The sequence below is a fragment of the Eleginops maclovinus genome, chromosome 7, assembly GCF_036324505.1.
Source record: "Eleginops maclovinus isolate JMC-PN-2008 ecotype Puerto Natales chromosome 7, JC_Emac_rtc_rv5, whole genome shotgun sequence".
NCBI classification, from domain to species: Eukaryota; Metazoa; Chordata; class Actinopteri; order Perciformes; family Eleginopidae; genus Eleginops; species Eleginops maclovinus.
In genome coordinates this window covers 13,544,507-13,569,923 of record NC_086355.1, presented here as the reverse complement: position 1 = coordinate 13,569,923, position 25,417 = coordinate 13,544,507, and the positions used below count along the sequence as shown (strand labels likewise).

General features: G+C 41.1%; 2 protein-coding genes across 5 annotated transcripts in view; one reads left to right on the top strand and one right to left on the bottom strand.

Moving 5' to 3' along the window:
* The window catches only part of csrnp3 (cysteine-serine-rich nuclear protein 3), a 20,984-nt gene extending 3,740 nt beyond the window's left edge, over positions 1-17,244 (top strand). Inside the window, exons 1-5 of one of the 3 annotated variants that reach the window (XM_063887956.1) lie at positions 6,195-6,540; positions 9,681-9,843; positions 12,309-12,568; positions 12,753-13,049; positions 13,247-17,244. In XM_063887956.1, the coding sequence (XP_063744026.1) occupies positions 9,693-9,843; positions 12,309-12,568; positions 12,753-13,049; positions 13,247-14,386 (1,848 nt within the window). In that variant the 5' untranslated portion in view covers positions 6,195-6,540; positions 9,681-9,692 and the 3' untranslated portion in view covers positions 14,387-17,244. Of the gene's footprint in view, positions 1-6,194; positions 6,541-6,900; positions 7,129-9,680; positions 9,844-12,308; positions 12,569-12,752; positions 13,050-13,246 lie in introns of those variants that run through there. The other 2 variants (XM_063887957.1, XM_063887955.1) reach the window with 2 other exon arrangements.
* Positions 16,439-25,359, bottom strand: galnt3 (UDP-N-acetyl-alpha-D-galactosamine:polypeptide N-acetylgalactosaminyltransferase 3 (GalNAc-T3)). 2 transcript variants are annotated; one of them, XM_063887953.1, is made up of 11 exons: positions 25,109-25,359; positions 24,281-24,820; positions 23,407-23,579; positions 22,677-22,826; positions 22,262-22,496; positions 22,064-22,181; positions 21,746-21,946; positions 20,202-20,333; positions 19,872-19,973; positions 18,040-18,192; positions 16,439-17,962 (listed from the first exon to the last, which is right to left on the bottom strand). In XM_063887953.1, the coding sequence occupies exons 2-11, from the start codon at positions 24,814-24,816 to the stop codon at positions 17,849-17,851; spliced, it is 1,914 nt and encodes a 637-aa protein (XP_063744023.1). In that variant the 5' UTR covers positions 24,817-24,820; positions 25,109-25,359; the 3' UTR covers positions 16,439-17,848. The 2 variants fall into 2 exon arrangements, with proteins under 2 accessions (XP_063744023.1, XP_063744024.1); XM_063887954.1 differs by lacking the exons at positions 16,439-17,962; positions 18,040-18,192 and adding an exon at positions 18,217-18,252 and having other exon boundaries at positions 19,857-19,973.
* Between the last annotated feature and the right edge of the window lie 58 nt (positions 25,360-25,417).

The following is a 25,417-nucleotide window of genomic DNA, read 5'->3' as shown; positions in this document are numbered from 1 at the left end:
CCATTATTTAACCTTTCAAAGGCCTAATCAACAAAAAGGTATGTAGGAAAAAGTACTCAGTTCTTCATAAAATAATTAAGAAGAAGAAATGGGTGATTGCTTTAATTACAAATACCAGCCCTCATTTTCAATATCATGACATAAATTGCAAATCAAAACTCAAATATAACTACATGTTTATTTTTTATAGTGTATATTTTGACTATAAGTAACAAAAAATATGTTCTACCCATCAAGAATGTTTCCATGATATATAGATAAAAATAAACCCAAAAGTGTGGGAAACTCAGTTAAAATCTTAACCAACAACACATTAAATAGCACCTTTTAAATAGGTGTCTACCCTGAGAACAATTCGTATGGATTTCTCAGGAAGTATGTTTTTTTTTATCACTATAATTCTACATACACTCTAATCACATGCAGAGCTGGCCTACTTCACAGATTTTCTAAGATAACAGCACAAATGTTTAGCATATAAAAATTATTCAAGATCTCAACATGATACTACCAGCTATATATAAATGATAAGGCTTGTCTGCAGAATATGAACTCCACATCCCACTGCTTTCCCAGCCTGTGTGAGAGATGAAAGCAGCCCCGTCTCTCTGAAATGCTTTGGCAGGTCTATCTCTGACAGCAAAACCGACTTTTGCGAACTTTCAGGTGGCATGGGAAAATATAGTCATAAATAAAATATAGAGCAATGAATAATTTAAGCGAGCTTTGTGATTGACATGAGGGTGAGGGTATCTGATTATGCTTCTTCACTGTGTGACTTGAATTACAGCAAATCAAAACATTCGTCTGAATGTGGAGCTTGTTCCTTGGCGCTTGTCTGCTTCGGCATATTTTGATCACTGCTTGTAACAACAAAGACGTTTGAGATGCTCGATGTAATGCCTTCTCAGAGATTACACTTCAATTTAAGCATCTAGCTGTATTTCATTAGAACAGTGCTAATGCTGCTTGGTGTGAAAGAGGAAACCTTGCCAGGAGTCAAATGAGTTCACAAGCCTTCAACAAGTTCCTGCCAGAATATTCTCATTTACAGTCCTACACTGCTTTATCCAACTCTTTCTGATTATATTCAATAATACAGTCAGGCTTGTGTAGATGGGTATGTAGCATTAGGCATCGGAGTCACCCTTTGCTCTACACCCATGTGGTTAATGAGAAGCCGCCGTGCTTTCTCTATTGTTCTGTTTGGAGGAAGAACAGATCAATGATTCCCAGCACTGGGCTGTACTGTAGCTGCAGGAGGGAGCTGCAGCAGGCATCATCAGGCTGCAGCTCCTCCGTGTGCTGAGTGCTGAGCAGTGGGCTGCACTCACCACCCCCCCCCCCCCCCTCCCTTTCATGTGTGTGGAGCAGATCTGTCTGCAGCCTCAGGCAAGTGCAAGTTAACAAATGTACAGAGTGTATTTGAAGTCTCATTTGCATAAATCTGTAGATGTCGCTTCATTTCCTTAAATGGATTCCTTTATGTTTAATTGCTGAATGCTTTTTTCCCCATGTGTGTCAGGCATTCTTTAAAGGCTGCCTAAGAATAACGATGACTGTATTTGTCAATGAATGTTATTTATTTGTCCATCTGACCTGTATTGCAGTACAATGGAAAAACAGTCTGTGCAAATGTTTATTGTCACTGAACAACTTAGCAGGTGTTTTTCTGTGCTCTCCATCTAACAGACGTAATTTGTAGATACATCTGTAGCCTTACTGCAGCATTTGCACATAGATTTTTTGAAAATAACTGGATAATCTATTAGAGTTTTCTGCTACTACATTATTGGTTTTCACACACAAAATACTACACCAACCCTTTCTCCAGGGACAGGATGCAAATGACTAGGTGTTCTTTGTGTTAGTCCCCAAGATGATGCTAGCACATACAGATTAAGGCAGATGCCCCCTTGACCTTTCACAAAACACTTTCTACCATGGCCTTTTCATGTATAATTTAAGAATCTATCTCAGCCCCAAAACAGTGTCAATGAATATATGAGCAGTGTGTTTGTGTTCTCTCTGAGGCGGGGATCCTCCACTGACATCATCTGTAGCATAATCATCCAGGCCACAGCCTCTCCTCGGGGGAGTCCAGCTGAGACCTAGCCTCTCTCTCTCTCTCTCTCTCTCTCTCTCTCTCTCTCTCTCTCTCTCTCTCTCTCTCTCTCTTTAAATATATCTAGTTATCCCTCTCCCCCTTTCTGCCTAGCTTTCTCTCTCTTTTTCAAGGTTGCTGTGTACGGCTGAGGGTGTCACCAGTGATGGATGATTTTGAGCACAAACTCAGACTGGCTGCATGGACAGGATCTTTGGTTGTTTCAGTATTTCTCTTTACTCTGTGAACCCACCAATGGGTTCGACTGGAGTGCTCACTCAGTCTGTCAGACTACTACAGTGAACAAAAAAAAACATTAAAAAAGGAAGAAGAAAGAATTGATAAAAAGATATGCCAAGCCATCTGGGCTGTATAATGTGTGCTTCATCACTGTAGAAACACTGGTAGTCTGCAATGCGACCAGCCATATTGAATGGTATTGGCATTTGGCACACTCAGATGCAGAGCAAGGAAGGAAATCTGCAATCCATTTCAATCTGAACCCCCCCCCACAACCCCACTTTAATCCCACAGTATATACCCATTCAGCAGTCACTCAAAGAGGAGTCTGATGGCCCTCCTGGAGGAACGGCATCTCCTAAAAACAATGAAAAAATTAGTGATATTAAACAGACTAATTAGAGATTAGAACTAGTCATCCAATTTTTCAAAGCAATGCTATGCATGGTTCATGGAGGGCAGGAAAGGTGAGTGCATGGCACTTAAATGACGCAGACTTTGGATGTTTAGGAGGAAGCTCTGGTATGATTTTTGCTTTACTCTAGGATGTCTGTACTGTAAGTGTTCCAGGCCCCTGCACCTTAAAGCGATACGGAAACTGGGTTTGTTAAAAGTCTGCTTGTGTAGCTGGCGGAAAGTGTATTCCTGTGTCAAACTGCCAATAAAGATAAAATGATCTATGGTACATGTGGGGATGTGGCACAGTCCATAAGAACTTCTATCCACTTAATGTTTATGACCAGCCCAAGTATCGTTTATGCCTTTGGAAATGCACCATGGGTGCACTGCAGTTCTGAATGATGGCAGATGGCTTTATGATCTTTATACCGCAGCTTCATAGTAGAGCCGAAATATGCAGCTGATGGCGACCTGATTGAGCCCATTGACCTTGGACTTGATTATATAGGTTGAAGAATCTGCAATCTGTTCTGTACGGTGTTTTAACATACCGTGAGATAGCCGTGTTGATTGTTGAGATGTCTGTGATAAAGGTGATAAGTAGTGTGGGTGCAATGAATCATCCCTGCTTCATTCCAGTTTTGCCATTAAAGTTTTGATTTGTGGCCACTGCTGCTAAACAGTTGCTGATGTGATGACATGAAGCCAGTTCAAAGTCAAATGATTTGGTGAGATCACTGAAGGGTTCATGTAATGATTGCTTTTACAATTTGCATTTTAATTCAACACATGAATACCCTCGGAAGGTCCTCTATCAATAATGTGATGCAAAGGACCCAGGAAATAGATATTGCAGGAATACTTTACCTTTCAGTTAATACAGATACGAGGCAATCAGTCTCCTATTTATCTAGTTTAGTAATACAGAAAGCAAACAAACAGGTTGCTAATAAGCACTCCTCTATTTTGCAACAATAGGACACTGTTATGAGATATCATTAAAAACATATTTTTCAATTTACCTTTCATCTTATAAAGTGGGAGTAGGGCAGAATTTTTGGATATGACCTCAATTACCGTATGCATACCAACTGATTTATTCGGCACCTTTTCTTTGTTTATTTTTTTGCATGCTGTCTTTAATTTCCTCCTTTGAAATAAGAAACCCTATTGAAAGTCAGAGCAAATATAGGTCATCATCACTGGCGCAATGGTGTAACAAATGCCTTCTCCCGTATGTTGTGCATCTTTATGTAACAGGGCAGCATATATCTGTGATGTTGGTGGATGAATCAAAAAATCAATCAAAAACACATTCCATCAAGGTAATTATTACATTACATGTTACTCGTGAGAAGCTTTTATCCAAAGCGACTTACATACACTCATTATAAGAACAACCAGGGTGAGAAACACAGATGAATATATTGTATGATATGTATTGTCATAATACACCTTCCTTGTAGTTATTCTTTCTTCGATTATAGCATTTATGTTTAGTTGAGCACGGTCCAAAACAATCCAAACCATTTCAGAGTTTTGCATTATGTTATCTTTCTGTATTAGACTGAACAACAGGTGTTCCTTGCATTGCGTCCACCCCCTGTTGTGCGTGTATCCTGTTGCTGCCGCTATTCTTTTGTGACGCTTTATTGTTCTTTGCTCCTTCTGACTCAGATATAATTGCCAACCGTAATCTTTAAGTGCTCTGCAGAGTGTGTCAGTAAACTTCCACTAGCATCCTTTGTGCTGAACGCATGTTTGAAACTGCAAAAGGGGTATAAACCATTCAATTGTATATTAATCCCACTGCTGCTACTACTACTCCTACCTCTTGTAACGTCATCATTGCGGCGTGTTCTGTGGAAACACAGCTTGGACTACTTTACATAAGTGTTGCAACTTAAATAAATAAATAAAATGTTTCCTTATGAAATGCTTCACAGTACAGGTAAACTGAATCTATGATGATTCAAGGTAAAGGGCAAATGGACTTACCGATACCTGCTAATTTGTCTGCGTCTGACTCATCATATAGTATACGAGAGAGAGCTGGTATGTGCATTGTAAACACGAGGCGGTGATAGAGGAGGAGCAGAGTGCTATCGAGGTGAGGTTCAGTGAGGACACTGGTTAGGATGCAAAACATTGCAGAGTCGGATGACAGTTGTTTTTCTTGCCTCAAGGAAACTACACATATCCTTTATATATAAGAATATCAATACAAGTTGACATTTTGTAAACTATTACTTTCTAATAGATTTAAATCATGCAGATGGGAGGTTGGAGAATGTCAATAACTACAGTATTACTTACTTTTGCGATGTAGGCTCTTTTTGGGCTCAGAAACAATCCTCTGACTGTAAAAAAAAAGCCTATAAGCTTAGATCTATCCTGTATAAGGAAGTGCAGGACCTTTTAAACAAATGGTCGGATTGAGTGTGAGGATGATAATCTTTATTGTTGTTATTGTTAATATTCTTCTCTCTTTTTACACTATTTTATTTATCTTATTTGCACCATGTATGTTGAGTTGTTGGAGGAGCATGGGATATAAGATTTCATTGCCAACATATACGTTGTATATATGCATATGACAAATAAAACCTTGAAACCTTGAAACCTTGATAATGGCTGTCTGGCTGCCCAAAGCTGAGGCACCACTAACTCTTCTGCAGAACTTCCTGGCATAGGAAGTGCTGGGATCCCATTCGCTACAGTGCTGAGATATCGTGTTTCTTCATGGATATTTTCTTAAATTCTTTTCAGATTTACACCACTTTGTGTAGTTTGATGCTAAATTTGCCGTTGTTTACAATAACAGTTCATTTAAATTGAATCATCCTTTGATTTATTGGATATTTCCAAGGCATTTAAGCTTTTATTTTGTAGTTTTTTGATTGCGTTGCTAGCATCAGATATTTCCTGTTTCCTTTTCTTTGCCCCTTTCTCTACCCTTTCCACCTCCCCACTCTATCTCACTCCCCCTCTTCCTCATTCTCCCAACCGCTTTACTATTCCCCCCTGAATCCCCTACTCTCTGCCTCGTTGAAACACCCCCCACCTCCCCCGCCAACACTGTTCCCAACTGCCCTGAATCTCCCCCCCCCCCTTTATCCATTTCTCCAACATTCTGTCTTTCTCCCTCTTTCTGACCCACCCCCCTATTCCTCTGCCTCCTCCTCCCCCCTCTACTCGCCCCCTCCCCTTCCCCAGCTCATGTTGGTAAAAATATCTGCAGACAGCAGGAGCAGAGGCACGCCTGACACTCTCTCTCTCTCTCTCTCTCTCTCTCTCTCTCTCTCTCTCTCTCTCTCTCTCTCTCTCTCTCTCTCACTCTCTCTCTCTCACTCTCTCTATCAGACATCCCACCCATGTGATCTCACAGGCTGCCTCTGCTTTGCTCCACTCTGCTCCAGTCAGTCTTCTGCCTTTCCGCCGGCTGCAGCTAATGAGCCTTTGTGTGGCCAGCCAGAAAGCGACAGAGACAGAGGAGCACAGTGACAGACAGAGAGTTTAAGTGAGAAAGGCTGTCCTCTTGCAATAATAAAGCATACGGTACCAACAGTGCAGTCAGAGCTGGAAAATTACAAGTCTCTCCAACACTCCTGCACCCTTTTTTTCTTATGCCCGTGGAGCTCAGGGGGTTAGCTGCAAGTCAGTGGACTGAAACAAAATGGGAACCTCTTCAATCATCATGTTTCACCTTTTTTCCTTTTGAATAGCCACATTTATGATTGTTGGCTGTGCTGCTCTGAGAAGAGGTGAAAGGAGTCACAGTCTGCCAGTGGATACAGGTCAGTTGTTCCTGTGAGGGCCACAGAGGAGTGTGATCTGGTCATCGTAGGACTGATGTGTCATGACTTGCTCCAGATGCCATAGGCTTGTTGGCATCACTTGGGATAAGGGTTTTGAGCCTCATAGTGTCACATTGGTTTTATTGTCACTGTGGGAGTACTGTGAATGACGAGGGGGAAAATAAATTTTATTCAGAGTGCAAGTGTGCTACAGTGCCGTGAGCGCTGTTGATTAAGGACAGGAGTTGGTTTCCATAGTTAATGTGTGTGCTCAGAGAGGCACACACAGGGAGGGGCTTTCCAAGCTGGCTTTTGCTGCAATATTTTCTCTGAGATGTTCTTCCTTTTATCACAGCGTATGCTGGCCAGCCATGATTAGTGGTAAGGCAACAGGGAAGACAAAGAAAGAGCGGTTCAGAGAGGAGCAACACTCTTTTGTTTTTCATTGAGCCATGATGAAAGAGGTTCACCCAAGATTACCCACAGCGCTGTGGCTCATGATGTCATGCCCATCCAGTGTCAAGGCTTTAAATCTGATTTCATGCTGTCATAACATCATGCAAATGAGCTAGCAATGCGTTAATCTGAGTAAGTAACTGTGATCTTTTTTTAAATATTAATTAACCTCGGTGGTATAGTATGAAGAACCCTTATACACCGTATGTATCACTGGAAACTCTGCCAAATGGGAAAGCACTATTTGTGTGAGTACATTAGAATCTCCATGGAAACCACTTTTGGTATCAGAGCCTAGTGCAGCATCAGCAGAGGGCTAAGCATACGAATAGATTCCCAACAAAGCTTTCTAATTAGGACCCTCACTAGGAAATGGACTGAAATTAAACAGGTCATTTCTGGTGGAAATTTCCTGTTTTGGATGTTTGATGAGTAGCTTTAACACTGTATATACTACAAGACTCATTCAATATATTTCAGGATTAGTTCATTAATTAATGTCATTATGTCTTGTCATAATCACTCAGTAGAAAAAGTGGATTGATGCTTTATTGTCAGCCAGTTCAGTTATTGGCTTTAGAGAATCTAAGAGATGGTTAACTCTTAAGCTTGGCTTAATCAGTCGACAGACCACTGACCATTTTAATGACATTAAATGTTCAAGTACTGTTTTATGCTAAAATGAAATGCTGGTTTTGCCTCTCAGTGAATGAGATGTGTTGTGTTTTTTTCTATTAAATAAAATCAGATTGGGTGAAGAACTAAAATAAATTTAAAGACATCATTTTAGAACAATCAGATGGATATTCATCAATATTTTCTGAAATGTAATCATCAGATTAATCGATGATTAACATTATCATTATTTGCAGTCGCAGAAAACCCCTGCTCAGGACGACCTCTTTAGGATTTGAAATACAAATTAATCACATTTCTTTCTGAAATGAAATATCGGACTTCTCTCTTCTACACTCCCTCCCAGATGGAGGATGCCTCCCATTCCTTAGTTCTGCTTAGAGTTGTTGACTCTGTATGTTCTCCAAATGCTGGCAGTACCATGTCACTGCGCTGAAAAACCCCAGCCTCCTGGGAACAATGACCCTCTTGCTGGCAGCGCTAGTCCTCTCTTCGTTGCACCTCTTTTCTCTCAGGCAGCGTTTGCATCTGTAATGACTCGATAGCAGAGCCCAGATGAAACACTGTGAATGGAACTCCCCCACAAGCTGCTCTGGCAGAAAGACAGAGCGGGACTGGGTGAAGATGCATGCTGTCTTTACTGATTCCAGTTTCAGAGAGAGAAAGCATTGAGGGGAAAGCTGCCAGTCATATCAACCCCTGCTGGGCTACAGCAGCACTGTGGTGCTATTGGGTTTATTTTAAAATGTGCCATGACGTTCTAGCTACTGTTGTTATAAAAAGGAAGAGATGACTCTCCATCTCAGCTAGAGTGACTAAATATGTCCTGTAATATCACAGCCATTACACATTGAATTCTAATGGCACTATATTATTCAAGGGGGTAAAAAGCTGTTTTTAAAATGATAAATAGTTTGACAGTCGAAATGCAGTAATTCCAGTGTACTGGTGATTAGTTTTAGTAAAGTTGACTGATGAGCTTGTTCTTGTTTATTTATATAATTGCATCGTCAGTCAGAGGGAGGCAAGTGGCCTTTAGCAATCCTGTGAAAGTACTGTAACCACAATTTACATGCACCTAAAAAGCCATACAAAGACAGTTTGATTTATTTATTTTGCTCTAAATGTGCATAACACCACTCTGCCCGATTTACCAATAAAATACGTATACATATTATTATAATGACATCTTTTAATAGTATTTATAAGTAAAGGTTCAGTGGCTAGGATAATATATTTTGGTTCACTTTCGATATTATTTTGGAATGATGGACTTAAGTGTAGATTAAGGTAAATTAGAGCCATTTTTTCTTTCACTCCGCTTTTCAGTGTCTGTAGCTGCCTTCGCTTTTTTTTCCTGTAGGAACCATCTGACACAACAGAAGCTCGTTACAGATATACAGGATGTCACTCATTATCTTGTCAACAACGGTTTCACCTGTTCTCCTCTCGGGCTGCATGATGTGGAATACTGTATATGTACAAATCTCTTTGTGTTGCACAGATTGTTGCCATGCTCAATAGCTACAGGGAATAGCAAGCAATGTATACATGGACATAAATATCAAACCTATCCTAAAGATGCACCGTTAAGTAGTGTTGCATTATAAAGTCAGTGGATATTTTTGTTTATGAGATGTAAAGTAATCTTATAGTATTCTACACAATACTGTAATTAATGCAAATACAGTATACTGTTCAGAATTTCACAGAGACTAGGAGCACTGTATTCCATGTTCATCCTGTGTCTTATTTTTCTCAGCCTCTCACTCAAAGACAGTTGAATGAACTTCCTGTTAGGCAGCCGTAGTATGTAATTAGCAGCTTTCTCCTTCCATCTCAGCTCCTTTGTGCCAAGGTGATCATTCGCCCAGGGAACGCCTGGGAGCTGGGATAGCGGCAGGAGAGATTTTCTGTGTGTGTGTTTGTGTGAAGGGGGAGGGTAATGGGAGTCTGGGTCTCATTTCTAATTGAGTGTGTTGAGGATTATGAAGGCCCTAAACTGGATATTAAATAATGTGTGCCCCTCTGCTGTCTTTTGGTTTCAGGTGCAGCGGGCCATGAGTGGAATACTGAAAAGGAAATTTGAGGAGGTGGAAGCCTCCTCCTCCCCGTGCTCTTCCTTGCGGGAGTCTGATGATGAGGTCTCCTGCAGTGAGAGTGGGGATAGCAGTGACAGTGTCAACCCCTCTGCCTCGGGCCCTTTCACCCGTGAGTGCCTCTGTCTTTTAAATTCATTCAGGGAGCTCAGTGCACTATTGACAGTAAAAAATAATGTCATCATTTCATCCTGAGGTAAAAAAAACAAACAAACAAAGCACTGAAATTATATTCAAGAATTGATTAACACTCTGATTGTGTGTCTCACGATCAACACAGGAAGCAGAGAAAGTAGATCCACATGATTGTCGATAAGGAAGTGTAATGAGAATTTAAAGTCGTAAAGGAGAGGAGATTAGACAAGAAGAGGCTGAGTGATGCTGAGAGTCCAGTGGCTGTAATAAAAGGAAGGATGCACAGGCAGCCTCCCTCATTAGGAACAGCATCAGTTTACAGGCCCAGTCAGATGAATACGCCGATGCAGTCTCAAGCTGTGCAACACTGGTCCTACCGTACATTTAAATAGTCCACATTCTAAGAACACAAAAATCCTTGTTATCTTTTTATGTAAATCATATTTTGATATGAAATCTTTTTATTTGTTTGTTTTACTTGTTGCATCAATAATAAGCTCAGCAAATACACACCAATATATTAAAAAAGCTCAGGGTTTCTTTATTCATCTCTTTTGTTCTATAAAACTTAGTGATGAAAAAGGTCTGTCAATATTTGCTCAAGCCTATTCTGTCAATTTCAAATAACTAGTTTTGGCCAACCAAAAAACAAACAGAGAAATTCAGTAGACATTACTTAAAACTATTTAATGCATTCGGCTTGAAAAGTGACTTAGATGATTAGTGAAATATAACAAAATATATAAAAAATATACATAAAAAAGTGTTGTGATTAATTTACTGACAATCAAATATTAGATTAAAAAGATTTAAGCTGCAGCTAAGATTACAAAATATTAACAAGGTCTTATCACCTGCAGATCTACAAAGCCTGTTTTGATTTCCTTCGAAAAGGTCACGATTAATAGTCTGTGAATTTCCAACAGAGCCCTGCTACTGAGAGATTTCATTAATTGAAGGCTTGAACTGATTTGTAAAAACTGCAGTCCTAATTGTAGATAAACCAACCACAATGACATGCCCCCTATTCAGTTTTAAAAGGACACTAAAGACTTGTAATTCTTAATGTCTGAAAGGTGAGATAACATATGTAATTAGATAATAATGCTGTAGTTTGTTATTTTGTTTGGGGAATACTGAAAGCATCCATAAACGCTGGTTTTAAACAAACCTTAATAAGGTTATTCTTAAAGAACAAAAGAAAGGATTTTTGTTTGGTTAGGATATGTGTTTATTTGCACAGTTTGCCAAGGGATTGTTTGCATTTGTCTTAAACTTTAATTAAAGTCAACACAACATTAATTTGTTTTATGATGCAACATTTAAAAAAATGTGTGTAAATGACATGCAGCCGGGTGACTGGGCCCCCTTCCTGTAGCGAGACATAAGTAGGGTGCTGCGTCCCCAGAGGCTGGGCTTAGCCTCTGTCAGCTGCAGCTGCTGGTAGCCAGGTAGAAGGTCATGTGACAGAAACAAGGAAGCTGTGCACTAAGACACCTGTGAAGTGACACAGGTATACTGTATGTGCATATACAGAGATTTACTGTCTTGGCAGACAGATGAAACAATACATTCTAAGTGGTTTTACAACCCCATGCTGTTGTTTATCGGATTAGAGGAAAACATATCCATAATTATTTTTTCACATTGTCTGTAGAGAAACACTTGATGATTATCTTGAACAAGATACAAAATAGCAGAATGAAAAATAACTGTGAGATGTTGTTTTTTTCCTATGTTTTTATGTAAATATCCTTCAAAAAAGGTTGATTATAAAGACCTTAACATTATGTCTATACCCCTTAAACAAACTGGTAGCTTATTGCATTTCTCTTTGTAGATAATGAAACTCGTCTCTGCTCAGTCTGACAGCTCTACATCTCTAATGATATGCATTGTCCCTCTTGTGTGTGTGCGTGCAGGGGGGGGGGGCTGTTGGAACCAGATGGTTTCTATTTGTCCTGTCTGTCTAATATGGGGTAAACGCTGGGAACACTGCTTTTGTGAACCAGCACTCTTCATTTCTGGGCCAGGCAGGGGATTATTTATGCTCCACCGTTGCCCTCCTTCCCTCTCGTAGAGCTCTCCTTAAAAAGACACGCTGAGGACTCACATGCCAAGCGGAAGCACGGAGATGTGATGAAATCCTTACCTACCAAGCTGTGCTAAGATACTTAAATCTAGAAGCTGGCTGTAAAGCTGGCAAGAAAGAATTCTTCACATTTCTAAGGACAATAAACTCAGCATTTGTGTCCCAGATTTTGCCTGAAAAACATCACTTGTTTTAACAGGCAATAAAACTGTTCTACTCATTTTAGCAAATAGTGTTCAGACACATTGTAGACATTTAATTCTTTACAAATTGGATTAATGAAAGGTCAAAAACTGTTTAACACACAATGACAACCTACCTCTTTTTAACATTCCCATCTTCATTGGCAGCTAACTCGATATTGAAGAGAGAGAAGCGCCTGCGGACGAGGAGGGTGCATTTCGAGAATGTGACAGTGTATTACTTCAGCCGACGGCAGGGCTTCACCAGCGTGCCCAGCCAGGGAGGCAGCACACTGGGTATGTCCAACAGACACAGCTGGATCAGGCAGTACTCTCTTGGAGAATTTGCCGTGGAGCAGGAGAGGATCCACAGAGACATGCTAAGAGATCACCTGAAGGAGGAAAAACTCAATTCAATCAAACTCAGGGTAAATGCTTTGTAATCTATATCTGAAACTGAGCAAGATTTCTGTACAAAGGATTTCACAAGTATCATTCAGCAGATATCAGCATCAAAGAGCTTACAATTAGTCTTTGCTTAAAACAGAAACTGTGTTTTTGTTCTTTTGCTTTGATAAATTGGCTTGAATGTGCTTCATTCTTCTTTTTCAGTTGACTAAGAATGGCACGGTGGAGTCTGAAGAGGCCAACACGCTCACAGCAGACGACATTTCTGACGACGACATCGATCTGGACAACACAGAGGTTGACGAGTACTTCTTCCTGCAGCCTCTTACCACTAAAAAGCGCCGGGCCCTGCTGCGATCCTCTGGGGTCAAGAAGATTGATGTGGAAGAGAAACATGAACTGCGGGCCATCCGGATGTCCAGAGAGGACTGCGGCTGTGATTGCAGAGTCTTCTGTGACCCAGAAACCTGCGCCTGCAGCCTCGCCGGGATCAAGTGCCAGGTAAATCCCATGACACGCATGTCTTCACAATTAAACAGAAAAACATACTCTACATTCAAAGGGAAGGGGCAGATATGAATGACTGATTTTACATTAAAGAAGATTAATTATTTGGTACACTCGTGTTATTATTGTATGACACCGGTCGTCTGTTGAAAAATAAATGAAAAGCCCAGTAAATGTTATGTTTATCATAGGTGGACCGCATGTCATTTCCATGTGGCTGCACAAAAGAGGGCTGCACCAACTCAACTGGGAGAGTGGAGTTTAATCCCATCCGTGTTCGGACCCACTTCCTGCACACCATAATGAAGCTGGAGCTGGAGAAGAGCCGTGAGCAGCAACAGGCGTCCCCCAACAACGGTTACCGTAGCGAAACCAACGACCTGGGAGCTGGAAACCCTCTGGTTCAGTCCCAGCCAAGGTTGGAGTACTCTCTGTCGGACACCATTCCACAGACTCCCACCATGCACCTGCCAGCCGTAGACGGGATGGAAGAGCAGCAAGATGACGAGGACGAGGAAGAAGATGAAGATGAAGAGGAAGAGGATGAGATTGAGGACGACGATGAGGACGAGGACGATAGTAGCAGTGTTTGCAGCGCACTGTCTGACTCCAGCACCCAGAGCTTGGCCAACAGCGACTCTGAAGACGAGGAGGAAGATGAAGACGATGAAGAGAAGTCTCAGAAGTTTCAGGGCGACATGGTGACCCCGTCACTGTCCCACACTGAGGTCGTCCCCTTGTCGTCTGTGCTTTGTTACAGCGATGGCCCTGTGACTCATGACAACCACTTGAACGGAAACAATTACTTAATGAACTCCTCTACGGCTGAGTACTATCAGCTGGGGAGCTCCGCTGAGGTCTCTCACGGACAAACCAGCCAACCCAGTGAACCCTATGGGGAGTCCTTAGCATTCCAACAGCCAGTCGGCACGACCAACGGGAGCCCGGCCAAAGGACTATTTAAAATGCCTGCCGAGAAGTACAGAGACTACTCTAATCAGGCTGGGGAAAAATTCACAGCTAATCACCATCTCACGCAGACCAACGGTGCTGCTGCTTCTGCTGCTGCTGCCCCCTTGACCTGCTACACAGCTGATCCGGAGAAGAAGCCGTCATCCAAAGCAGCGTTTGTGGAGCAGCCTGACAGCCAGACACAGTTTCAAAACTACCTGAACAATAACACCCAAGGTTCCTACAGCAGCTCATGTGTGACAGCTGATCAGTCGCAGCAGGAGTCAGCTGTTAATGGCCATTCTGACCTGACCTTACTAGCAAACAACACTAACAACCTCCCTTTACCAGACCATTGCCCCGAGGTCACAGCCATGTAATGGGCCTCACCTTTTAAAGTGTTCTTTCATTATAACAGCTGCCTGACCAAGTGGTGTTTTAAGGGAAACATAATCATGACCTTATTTTGCATTATTTGACCTTAAAATTAAAAGCAATTGACAGCACCATAATACATGTTCATCTGTAACTGCTGTTTAAAGCCATAGGGGTTGTGATAGAAAGGTTTTAAATATTTCACTCCTGAAGGTTTCTCCGCTATAGCGTGTGCTTAAATTGCAAGATGGAACAGATAAAAAAACATTTGAAAGCATCAGTTATGTCATGCCGTGCAATGTATCTTGTAATTTCCGATGTAAAGTTCTAGTTTTAAGCAGATATTGTACCGTAGATGGAACTTTTTTATGTCTACTGTATGTGTCAAATGTGCAAAAAAAGTTTATTGTCTGTTTATTTATTGTTTCTGAATTATGTGTATACTTAAATATTGTAAATGTTTTGATAACAATACGCATGCTGATTTGGGGATCTCAGTGAATTTAGTGGATTGGGGATCTCTTTTGTTTTATATGAAAATGTGTTGTGTACATTATGTACATTTCTCTTATTCTTTTTGTCACTATTATATGCTTTTCTATGGTTTTGAAAAGCATGAAAAAGCTTGAACTGTATTTTTATCTTTGGAATACAATATCAATAGCATAAAACGTCAACAGCCTTTTGCACTTATGTGTACTGATCATGTGGCATGCAGTTGGAAAATAATGCCCCCTAATTTGTTTCTTTCTCCACTGTTCCCTCTTAGAAAAAAACCAAATTGCAGGTGCCTCTACAAAAGATGTTTTCTTCGAAGCATTTCGTTAATACAGGGATATTAATAAAGTATCACTTTGACATTTCTCCCAAAATATGAAAAGACACATATTGACCTGAGATAATGCGTCACTATTTCATAAATTAACTGCTTATTGGATTTTTGCTTTTGAACATCGTATAAGCCACATTCTAATGTCTAATTACTAAGATGTTTATTCATGTGGATCCAATAATGATGTTGATTTGCTCTATTGAAGTGTTAAGTGCAATTGTTTGAGGGTTCCCTTTAAGTGAAGATCTTCAGTAAAGCAGACAGAGATTTATTATAATTGGCTGTCACGGCACTTGATATTGTAGGTAAAAAGCCATTAGTTCAATAATAAATATGCCACAGTTTTGATAATTGTGTACAGGGGAAGCAAATGTTCAAGGTTGACAATCAAAGCTCATTATCAGACATGACTCATATCATTAATTAACAGCTTCACAATATGACTCACTGGTAAAAAGGAAATTGGATTGACTGCTCAACAAAGGGGAGGTGGACTGCAATAATAAAGTGAATAGTACTACTGTTACATGATGCTGTAGAGCTTTACCTTGAGTGCCCTGCTCCTGTATGAATACAGAAATATTTGTCTCTTATCCAAGTTTGCAAATATCTGCCCGTAACTCATGATCAGAAGGGTCAGTGCCGGGGTTTTGTTGTTTCCGTATGACTGATGAGTAGCTGAGACCTCTCCTGCCACCAGGGTGGTAAAATTAAGTACACAGACTGCTTTCTGGCAATCAGTGGCATTAACATGGCCTATGGTACAGATGAATGGTGCCAAAGCATAGAGTGAGAAGGCTAAATGACACTGCATCCAGTTAGAGATCCTGTGTTGTCATTTCTTTTCCAGTATTTATTATGAATGATATATATTGAAATGTGTATTTATTGTGGTTTACTAAAAGTCTGTATTGAGTAAATTGCTTCACTATCTTAAAATGGTCTTTTGTTTAACGCTGGTTGTGAGTTGTAAAGCTTCATGTGCCTGATTTGAGTATATTTCTTATTCTGTGAAATGCAAACATTTTGCACAAAATGGTACTGTTTCGTTTTATGTGTTTGGTTTTCGAACTGTACATAGTCAACTTCATTTTCAGTTGCTTCATTTAATACATGGAAATACATTGAATTAAAATTGCTAGCCAACAGTGTACAGTTCAGTGATTTCTTAGTGCAAAGCGCCCTCTGCAGATCATAGTGGGAATGAAAACAAAGTGGCTCTCTGTTCTAACCAAATGAATTTATTGACCTAAAAATAAGAGCTCTTAATACCAGGGCCACAAATAGACTGTTTCCATACAAGGTAAACACACACATTCAATCTGTTCTTCACCCAGTCTCTTGGTTATTTACAATATTTCATAGCCATCTAAACACTAGTGCCTGCACCAGAAATTCATTATTGGACTCCAATGGAGATGAAGAGGGAGAGTATCAGACATGTTATCAACAAACGGAAATCCTTTGGTGTATTCCTTTCACATGAAAACAAAATTGGAATGAAGTCTTTTTTTTAACACCAACATTTAAAAAAAAAACAATACAGCTAAACAAGCTAACATTAAATATATGCTAATCTGCATTAGCATATATTTAATAAAGCATTGATGCATGTCAAACAGAAATAGATTTCAATCACCAATAATGACGTACATTTCTTTTTAGTTATGGAGCACTTAAAATCAACAATCATGTTTAAGGGTCAGCTTTGACTTTTTCTCACAATAAAGGTCCATTCACGTGATAATTCTTCATTCTTTATATCTTTACATATGGATGTCAGTTTTTCCAGGCACACTTAGCTAAAACAAATGCAGTCTGCAATTTAGATTTATTAGGACCCTTTTATAAACTTGGTGAAGGGTAGATTCATTACAAGTTTTATTTGTTTTAGCTTAACTAAGAGAAACAAATGTAATGTAAGAAACTATAAAATCTTCATCCTGCAAACGTTTCTGGTCTTCTAACAATCCAATCTTGATCTGAAGACCCCACATTATCACATGAGAATAGAAAAACATCATTCAACCCCCACCCCTACACCACCACCCATCCCTCCACCCACCCAGTATAGAGTTCAATTTAAGGCACTGGATGGTAGCAAATAAGAGGTGTTGCGTTACTAAAAAAGTTAAAAAGAGAACAATGCACTTTTGTGTGTCTCAGGGTTTTTGGTGCAAAACATGATGGGATTTTTGTTTGTCCAACTTTAACTCTTCGTTTATAATACTCATTTACTGTATTTTTGTACGATTGTTTTTAGATTCATGTGCATCACTAGACATTTTTCAGTGTTGGCCTTAAGTACCGCATAATGCATGTATTCGTTGCAAAGACATGAAGTAGTGAATACATCCTAAACCCAAAGAAGGCACTTGTCAGCACAGTGCATCTTCCTCCTTGCAAGAATATCAGTTCACAGTCTGATGGGAGCATTTCAATGCTTCCTTCCAGCAGTGGTAAAAGGACGTTTCTGCCAGAGTTCAAACTTCCCAGCAGCAGCAGTTCAGTTATTCTATGTATAAAAATAAATTAAACTCAATACCATTAATCTAGTGAAAACTGACTGTTAACCACAGACAGTATAGTATGCTCATGTCCTAGTAGGTCTATTTGCAAGTGGTAGTTTGTACACTCAGACAAACGTCCAGAGCTGGTATCTGTCTGAAGGGTTGCAGAGGGCCAGAGAGGGATGCTCATGACGGGCACTCAGACACATATTCGTTCCTGGCATGTAGAGTAACTGGTTCTACACAAAGAGATGACAAATGATTATTTTCCTAAAACAGATCCCAATCAGTATGAGTGAGAAAATGTAAAACTCACCTCCTTTAGTTCCCATTTTTGCTCTGCTCCCACTAATGTTTTACCGCCTTTATATTGGCAGTCCTCCAGTTTCACAGTCCCCTCGGCCCCGTGCAAACACAGCTCCTTTTGAATGTTGTGCCTAATCTCATGACGTGTGGAAAACTCAAAATACTAGAGTAAAGGAAATATATAAAGTTAATTATATTTTTGTCAATCAGAGATCAAAAGGTACAGTGGGGCAAAAAAGTATTTAGTCAGCCACCAATTGTGCAAGTTCTCCCATTTAAAAAGATGAGAGAGGCCTGTAATTTTTATCACAGGTATACCTCAACTATGAGAGACAGAATGAGAAAAGAAAATCCAGGAAATCACATTGTAGGATTTTTAATGAATTAATTGGTAAATTCCTCTGTAAAATAAGTATTTGGTCACCTACAAACAAGCAAGATTTCTGGCTCTCACAGACCTGTAACTTCTTCTTTAAGAGGCTCCTCTGTCCTCCACTCGTTACCTGTATTAATGGCACCTTTTTGAACTCGTTATCAGTATAAAAGACACCTGTCCACAACCTCAAACAGTCATACTCCAAACTCCACTATGGCCAAGACCAAAGAGCTGTCAAAGGAGACCAGAGACAAAATTGTAGACCTGCACCAGGCTGGGAAAATTGAATCTGCAATAGGTAAGCAGCTTGGTGTGAAGAAATCAACTGTGGGAGCAATTATTAGAAAATGGAAGACATACAAGACCACTGCTAATCTCCCTCGATCTGGGGCTCCACACAAGATCTCACCCCGTGGGGTCAAAATGATCACAAGAACGGTGAGCAAAAATCCCAGAACCACACGGGGGGACCTAGTGAATGACCTGCAGAGAGCTGGGACCAAAGTAACAGAGGCTACCATCAGTAACACACTACGCCGCCAGGGACTTAAATCCTGCAGTTCCAGACGTGTCCCCCTGCTTAAGCCAGTACATGTCCAGGCCCGTCGGAAGTTTGCTAGAGGGCATTTGGATGATCCAGAAGAGGATTGGGAGAATGTCATATGGTCAGATGAAACCAAAATAGAACTTTTTGGTAAAAACTCAACTCGTCGTGTTTGGAGGAGAAAGAATGCAGAGTTGCATCCAAAGAACACCATACCTACTGTGAAGCATGGGGGTGGAAACATCATGCTTTGGGGCTGTTTTTCTGCAAAGGGACCAGGACGACTGATCCGTGTAAAGGAAAGAATGAATGGGGCCATGTATCGTGAGATTTTGAGTGAAAACCTCCTTCCATCAGCAAGGGCACTGAAGCTGAAGCGTGGCTGGGTCTTTCAGCATGACAATGATCCCAAACACACCGCCAGGGCAACGAAGGAGTGGCTCCGTAAGAAGCATTTCAAGGTCCTGGAGTGGCCTAGCCAGTCTCCAGATCTCAACCCCATAGAAAATCTTTGGAGGGAGTTGAAAGTCCGTGTTGCCCAGTGACAGCCCCAAAACATCACTGCTTTAGAGGAGATCTGCATGGAGGAATGGGCCAAAATACCAGCAACAGTGTGGAAACCTTGTGAAGACTTACAGAAAACGTTTGACCTCTGTCATTGCCAACAAAGGGTATGTAACAAAGTATTGAGATGAACGTTTGTTATTGACCAAATACTTATTTTCCACAATAATTTGAAATAAATTCTTTAAAAATCCTACAATGTGATTTCCTGGATTGTTTTTTCTCATTCTGTCTCTCATAGTTGAGGTATACCTATGATAAAAATTACAGGCCTCTCTCATCTTTTTAAATGGGAGAACTTGCACAATTGGTGGCTGACTAAATACTTTTTTGCCCCACTGTATGTTCTTTCACTGACCTGGTTTCCTCCTAGTCCATGACATGGGTACATGATCAGCTGTTTACCACCCTCATTGTTCTCTCCAACATCCAGACATGAGTCCTTGCCTACATTTTTCACCTAAAGAGAAAGACGAGGGAGGGAAGGAGAGCAGTGAGAGGAAACAAAATGAAAAACTAACATCCAGTGCAAGCTGTTCAAACAACTTCAGCCTCTGGAGTGCTTTCAGTGGTGTCAAATTGGAACTGCTCAGGACCCTCTGGAGATCCCAAGTGGAAACCCACAGTGGCTAGACAGAGCTCTGAGGTTTGGAAAGAGCCGAGCTGGTGGTGAGGTGTGTTATCTTACTGAGCCAAAGCGGAGTGGGTTGAGATCAGGCATGAAGACTTCTGGATAAACGTTCTTCAAATACCACGAGAAGCTCTTGCACTGCAGCCGTGCACGGAGGTCCAGTCGTTTGGAGATCCCTCCAAAAGCTTTCTGTTAACACATTAGCAGACAGGAGAACAAAGCATTACCTTCACATTGATTGTCAACACACTGCAGGCTTTGAACTACACATAATAATCCTTTACCTAGACTTCACATTAGCCAATGTTCATTTTACCCTTTATAAATATTCTGACATCCCTGTCAAAAATGTCCGCTAGATCTAAAGCCAAAGACTGTGAGGTGTTTTGTTTCATGTTAAACAATCAATGTTTCCACAAATCTTCCTTGAAGGGTTGCCATCCACAATGAATAAAGTTTTATGGACAGCTAACATGCAAAACAACACAAAATAAGACTTCCAATAGTAATGTGCTTTGTAAATCACTATAAGACCAACAAGAAGAAGAGTCCAGAGTCACATTTTCCATGTTTTGGGGGAAATGCTAATGTTAGCATGTGCTCACAGGTTTTACAGGTTTAAAGTTTATCATGCTCAATCATCATCTTAGCTTATCACAAGTGCTAAGGACTCATTCTCTGGCACCTTTGGCGATCTGTTATGCTATTAAATGTTGCAGTATGTGGTGAATAAACTGACAAAATAAAAGTGACTCCATTGCAAAAATAGATATTATACTTAAAAGCAAAAATAATATTCTACTTTTGATTGTTTTTTTAATATTCTCAATCTCACAATCCCTTTACTTTGCTAAAGTCAACAACTGTGTTCCAGTGCTCTAATCACTCCATTGTTGAACAAATTAACTCCAGACAAGTATTTGATCACTGCTCTTTTTTTCTTCTCAAAAGGGAAGCGTAGCAGCATATTTAAAAGGATTTGCAGGCACCTCATGCTCTTGAATAATGAGAGCACTTACTATAATGACGAGGATACTTCTCACACTAGTGCACACTGAAAGCTACTACAGTGGATTCCTTGAAGCTGTTGATGACGGCGTGTCTGTTTGAAGCCAGCAGGAGAGGGCTGGCTCGCTCTGTGAGGTACAGCCCTGAGGGAGCACTTTATGGCACCTCCGGGGGGACCGCATGTTGGGAAACGCTGAGAGCCTGTGTCATTTACCAGAGATGACTTCCTTCGGGCCCTTTCTCTTCTGACAGTTAACCGCTTACAGCCCCTAATAGCTTATCTAAGTCTCCCCATTTCAGAGTATGCGTTTCATCTCTAAAGAATGCATGCATTAAGAATGAGAAAAGTGAAACGGTAGGGTGTGTAATCCTATGCTTTCCCTGCAGTATAGTTATGATCAATGTGAGACAGGAGTTGGATTTGCTTGAACTTGTTTCATGGGGCGAGGGAGCGGGATAATGACTGGTCTGAAAAGACACCTACATATGACCCAGGGACGTGAAAGATAATGCTTCAGAGTGATTTTCTGCATTTGAAAAGAGGCAGAAAGAAAGGGGTTTAAGGGCGCATTTGTGTCAGAAGCACTACATACATCTTTTGCCATCTGCGCAGCTTGCTGGTTACGGCGGTAAAAGATGTCCTTGTAGTCGTCCATCCAGACCTCAGCCAGTCGGACCTGGTTACGTGCAATCACTTGTGTGCCCTTTGGGAATGTGTGGGGGCTCTTGGTACGGAAAACATGGCCGACAATGGAGCAAGGAATTATCTCCAGCTGTCCGCCACACTGCCACACCTGCAGGCAGCACAAACAGACGTACAATGCAGTCAGACACGTCTATGCAGGAGTTGTGCACTGGAATTACTCAACAGGTAACAACAACAAACCTGCTGCAAAACCTGAATGACTTACTCTAAATGACATTTCAATATTCTCGCCACCCCAGATTTCCATCTCTTCATCGTAGCTCCCAATATGGTAGAAATATTCTTTTGAGATTGAGAAGAGCCCTCCTGCAAATGTGGGAGTCCTAAAGAGAAATGTGGTTAATGATTTCCAACAACAAACAAAAGTTTACACCAGATTTATTGATAGTGATTTTTTGCTTACTTGATAGGGTATGTTTCATCCTTCCTCCTTTGTCTCTCGTGATCCGGTAGACTCTCCCAGCCAAAAGAAAGGCTCCAGTCAAAGTTGCCCCGGTTGTGATTCTGCCCATATGGGGACGGTTTGATGAACTCAAAAGTGTTGAGGTCAATGGTGGTTATATCTGGACTCACTACTGCAGTGTTGTTCTCAGCTATCCTGGCGAGGAGGGGCTCCAGCCATCCATTAAAGCATTCACCTGTTAACACACACAAATCAAACAGTAATCACTGAATGGCTAATTTTGGAATGTAAAGGCATGGCGGCCACGCACATGATTTTTTAAAAGCGTAATCATTGGGTTGCTAAGCCGTGGGATCATAAGGGAGTGTCTGGCATGCAATTGGCTTTGTGAGTAATAACAGTGGTGCTGACTCACAGTGGGCATCAAGAAAGGTAAGAGTGTCACCGGAGGCCACGGAGGCACCAAGCAGGCGAGCGGTGATGAGTCCTTTTCTTTCACGCTGGCGGACAACCCGAACAATGCTCAGGCGCTTCAAATACTCATCCAGCCCGTCCTTCAACACATCTGAAAGTATATAGTATATCCATTAGACAGAGAATTATGTTAAACACTGGTGAAAAACTGATGAAAAATTACGAGTAAACCTCGTCCACAGTTTTGTATAAACAGTCTCAACTATTGTGTAACTGATAATAGATAAGTTCACGGCCTTCAGCCTGGAAGGTAAAACAGATGAAAAAGGACGGAGCTGTCTTCCTTTCATCTTTCATATAGCTGGCTTTCAGGTGATCTGCTGTACATCTGTGGCCTGATTCCTACAACTAACTGAGCTTAGAAAGTCAGATGGATTGCATTCCCTCAGACCGCTCTCCTCTTAGCATTTTGTTTCCTTCCTACATTAGACCTGTTTACAAGTTAATGCTGACTCATTTCTAAGCACAACCACTGCTAATGCCTCTTAGGAAAGTATTCACTAGCAGCTCCTCGCTTCCTGTTGTAACCCAGTTCATGGGGCACAGAAGGAGTAGGGAGCTCCTTTTGCACGTTTTGTAGCTCACCAAACAGCTGCCCACCCAACATGCTGCATGTAATCAATCCCAAAAAAGAGAGCAATGCGGTCCTGAAGGACCCTATTGAGTTTTACCATCCACACTGGCGTCATCAACCAGGATAATCTCCTTGAGAAGAATTGCAGGGGAGGTGTGGAGGACACTGTATACTGTCCTTAGCAGGGTACTCCAACCTTCATTGTGAAACACAATTATCACACTGGTGGTCGGCAAGGGGGGGCATCGCTTGAAGGTTTGCTCAATACATCTGCAGTGAAGAAGGAGAAAGAGCACAAAGATCTGACTGTCCTGTACAGTTCCTGAGTGGCACAATAGGGTAGTTATTACATCTGCAGACTCTCCCCTGTGGGGTGTCCATTTCAGCTTGTACACTGCATGTGTGGTAGCCTTTGAAATACCTGCAGAGATTTTATAATACTCTCTGTTAAGATAGCAGCACATGGTTCGGCTTTATGTCTGTGTCATGTACTGGCTATCTACTGACATACACTTGGACTGACATGCAATTGGATGTACTGTAATTTGCCAAACACAACTGTGCTTCTCTCTGAACTGGCCACAGTAACTGGGCAGGCGTGCTGAAACAAAGTCCCAGTCAGAGCAATTATCTCTATGGTTTCTGCCTGAGATTTTTCCCTGTTGCAAGAAAGCAAATAATGATGAATGTGTTTGGGTTAGACCACGTCCATATTACACTGATCAATATGAGTGTTTCTCAATGGGCAAAGTAACATTCTTGCCCAGTGCATAAATTAGTCCGAGTGCATTTTGTACAGCACCAAATTTGCTTTTAAACCCACTAACTTGTGCGATTACACATTGTTTCTAAAAACAAAAACAAAGCAACACTATTTGGTCTGCTATGGTCACTAACACGATGATGTTGGTGAGTTTTCTTGCCTATTGATAATAAAAACAGAAGCGTAAAGATTGTACAAAGTGACATACTCTGGTGGTCTCGTGTCTGCGCCCAGGTCTCTGCTCAAGGAGATGCGGTCGCTGGCATACAGGTTAAAGCAGTGTTTCTCTTCACCCTTCTCTTTCTCCTTCTGTTCCTCAGGGCTCAGTGAGTCTGTGGGAAAAGGTTTTCCAGCAGCTCCAGGGCCCATAGGATCCTGAGGTGGCCTCTCCAGAGCTGGCCTGAGCTCAGCAGCAGTGTAGTGACCCTGCAGACATGACACCCTCTCTGCACTGTCCTGCTGACGTACAGGGGCTTTGATCTGCATCTTTGGCATGGCATCCTTGAAGTTATTAACAGCTCCCATCACCATCCCCAGCATGGCATCCCGCTTCACTGCCATCCCCTTTAGCCATGGGTCCTCCTGTTGGTTTTGGCTAGCAACTTCCCATTGTATGAAAAAAAATAATGTAACGAAGACAAGGCCCACTACCACAAGTTTTAGTGGGTGCAGTCGCCTTCGTAGCACTCTGCGGAGAACTGTCATTTTTCTTGAATGGAGAGCAGTCAGGCTTTGGACTGACATCCAGCTGTAATACATATATTGATGTTTAATAATGATTAACCAGCATTATGTAATCCCCAAATTAAAGACATTTGGCTTTAAGGAAAATACCACGTATAGACACATTACTTGCAATTCCACTACCTTTACATCTTAGTATTTAAAGCCTTTTTTTGTTTTACTTATTGTCTGTGAAATAAAACAAATCAAGTATGCAGCAGGTCCTAGAGAAGCTTAAAGTAGTTTAATGCCATCTATAAATCACTTTTTTAATCTGCTGCTCAGCATAGCTTCAGAAAAAAAGATCACTTACCATGAGTCGAACTACAATTGTATGATGGAAAATCTCTTAAATTGTTTATTAAAGATGTCCACCAACGACATCCTGCTTCGATTGGAGATCCTGTATTTGTTGATTGAACTTTCAAAGAAACTTTCCGCCGAGACGAAAAGATTTGCTCAGTGTTTCTGTCCTCTCAAAACTTCCGTCTCGGTGGATCCAGGTGCTCTGCTCTCAGGTAGAGGGAGGAGACAGTCTGGCACGCTTGCGCAGAGAGAAATTCTGCGTGTCACAATCCATACCTGGAACACACATGAGAACATATCCCGTTAAACAAGCTTG

Bases quoted from the DNA above. Each gene is read 5' to 3' on its own strand.
- galnt3 (XM_063887953.1), bottom strand. From the start codon at position 24,816: ATGTCAGTCCAAAGCCTGACTGCTCTCCATTCAAGAAAAATGACAGTT. The intron at 23,580-24,280 runs GTATGTCACTTT...TCTTCACTGCAG, and splicing joins GCAGACACGAGACCACCAGA to ATGTATTGAGCAAACCTTCA. The intron at 17,963-18,039 runs GTGAGTTTTACA...CTCTTTGTGTAG, and splicing joins AAAAATGGGAACTAAAGGAG to AACCAGTTACTCTACATGCC.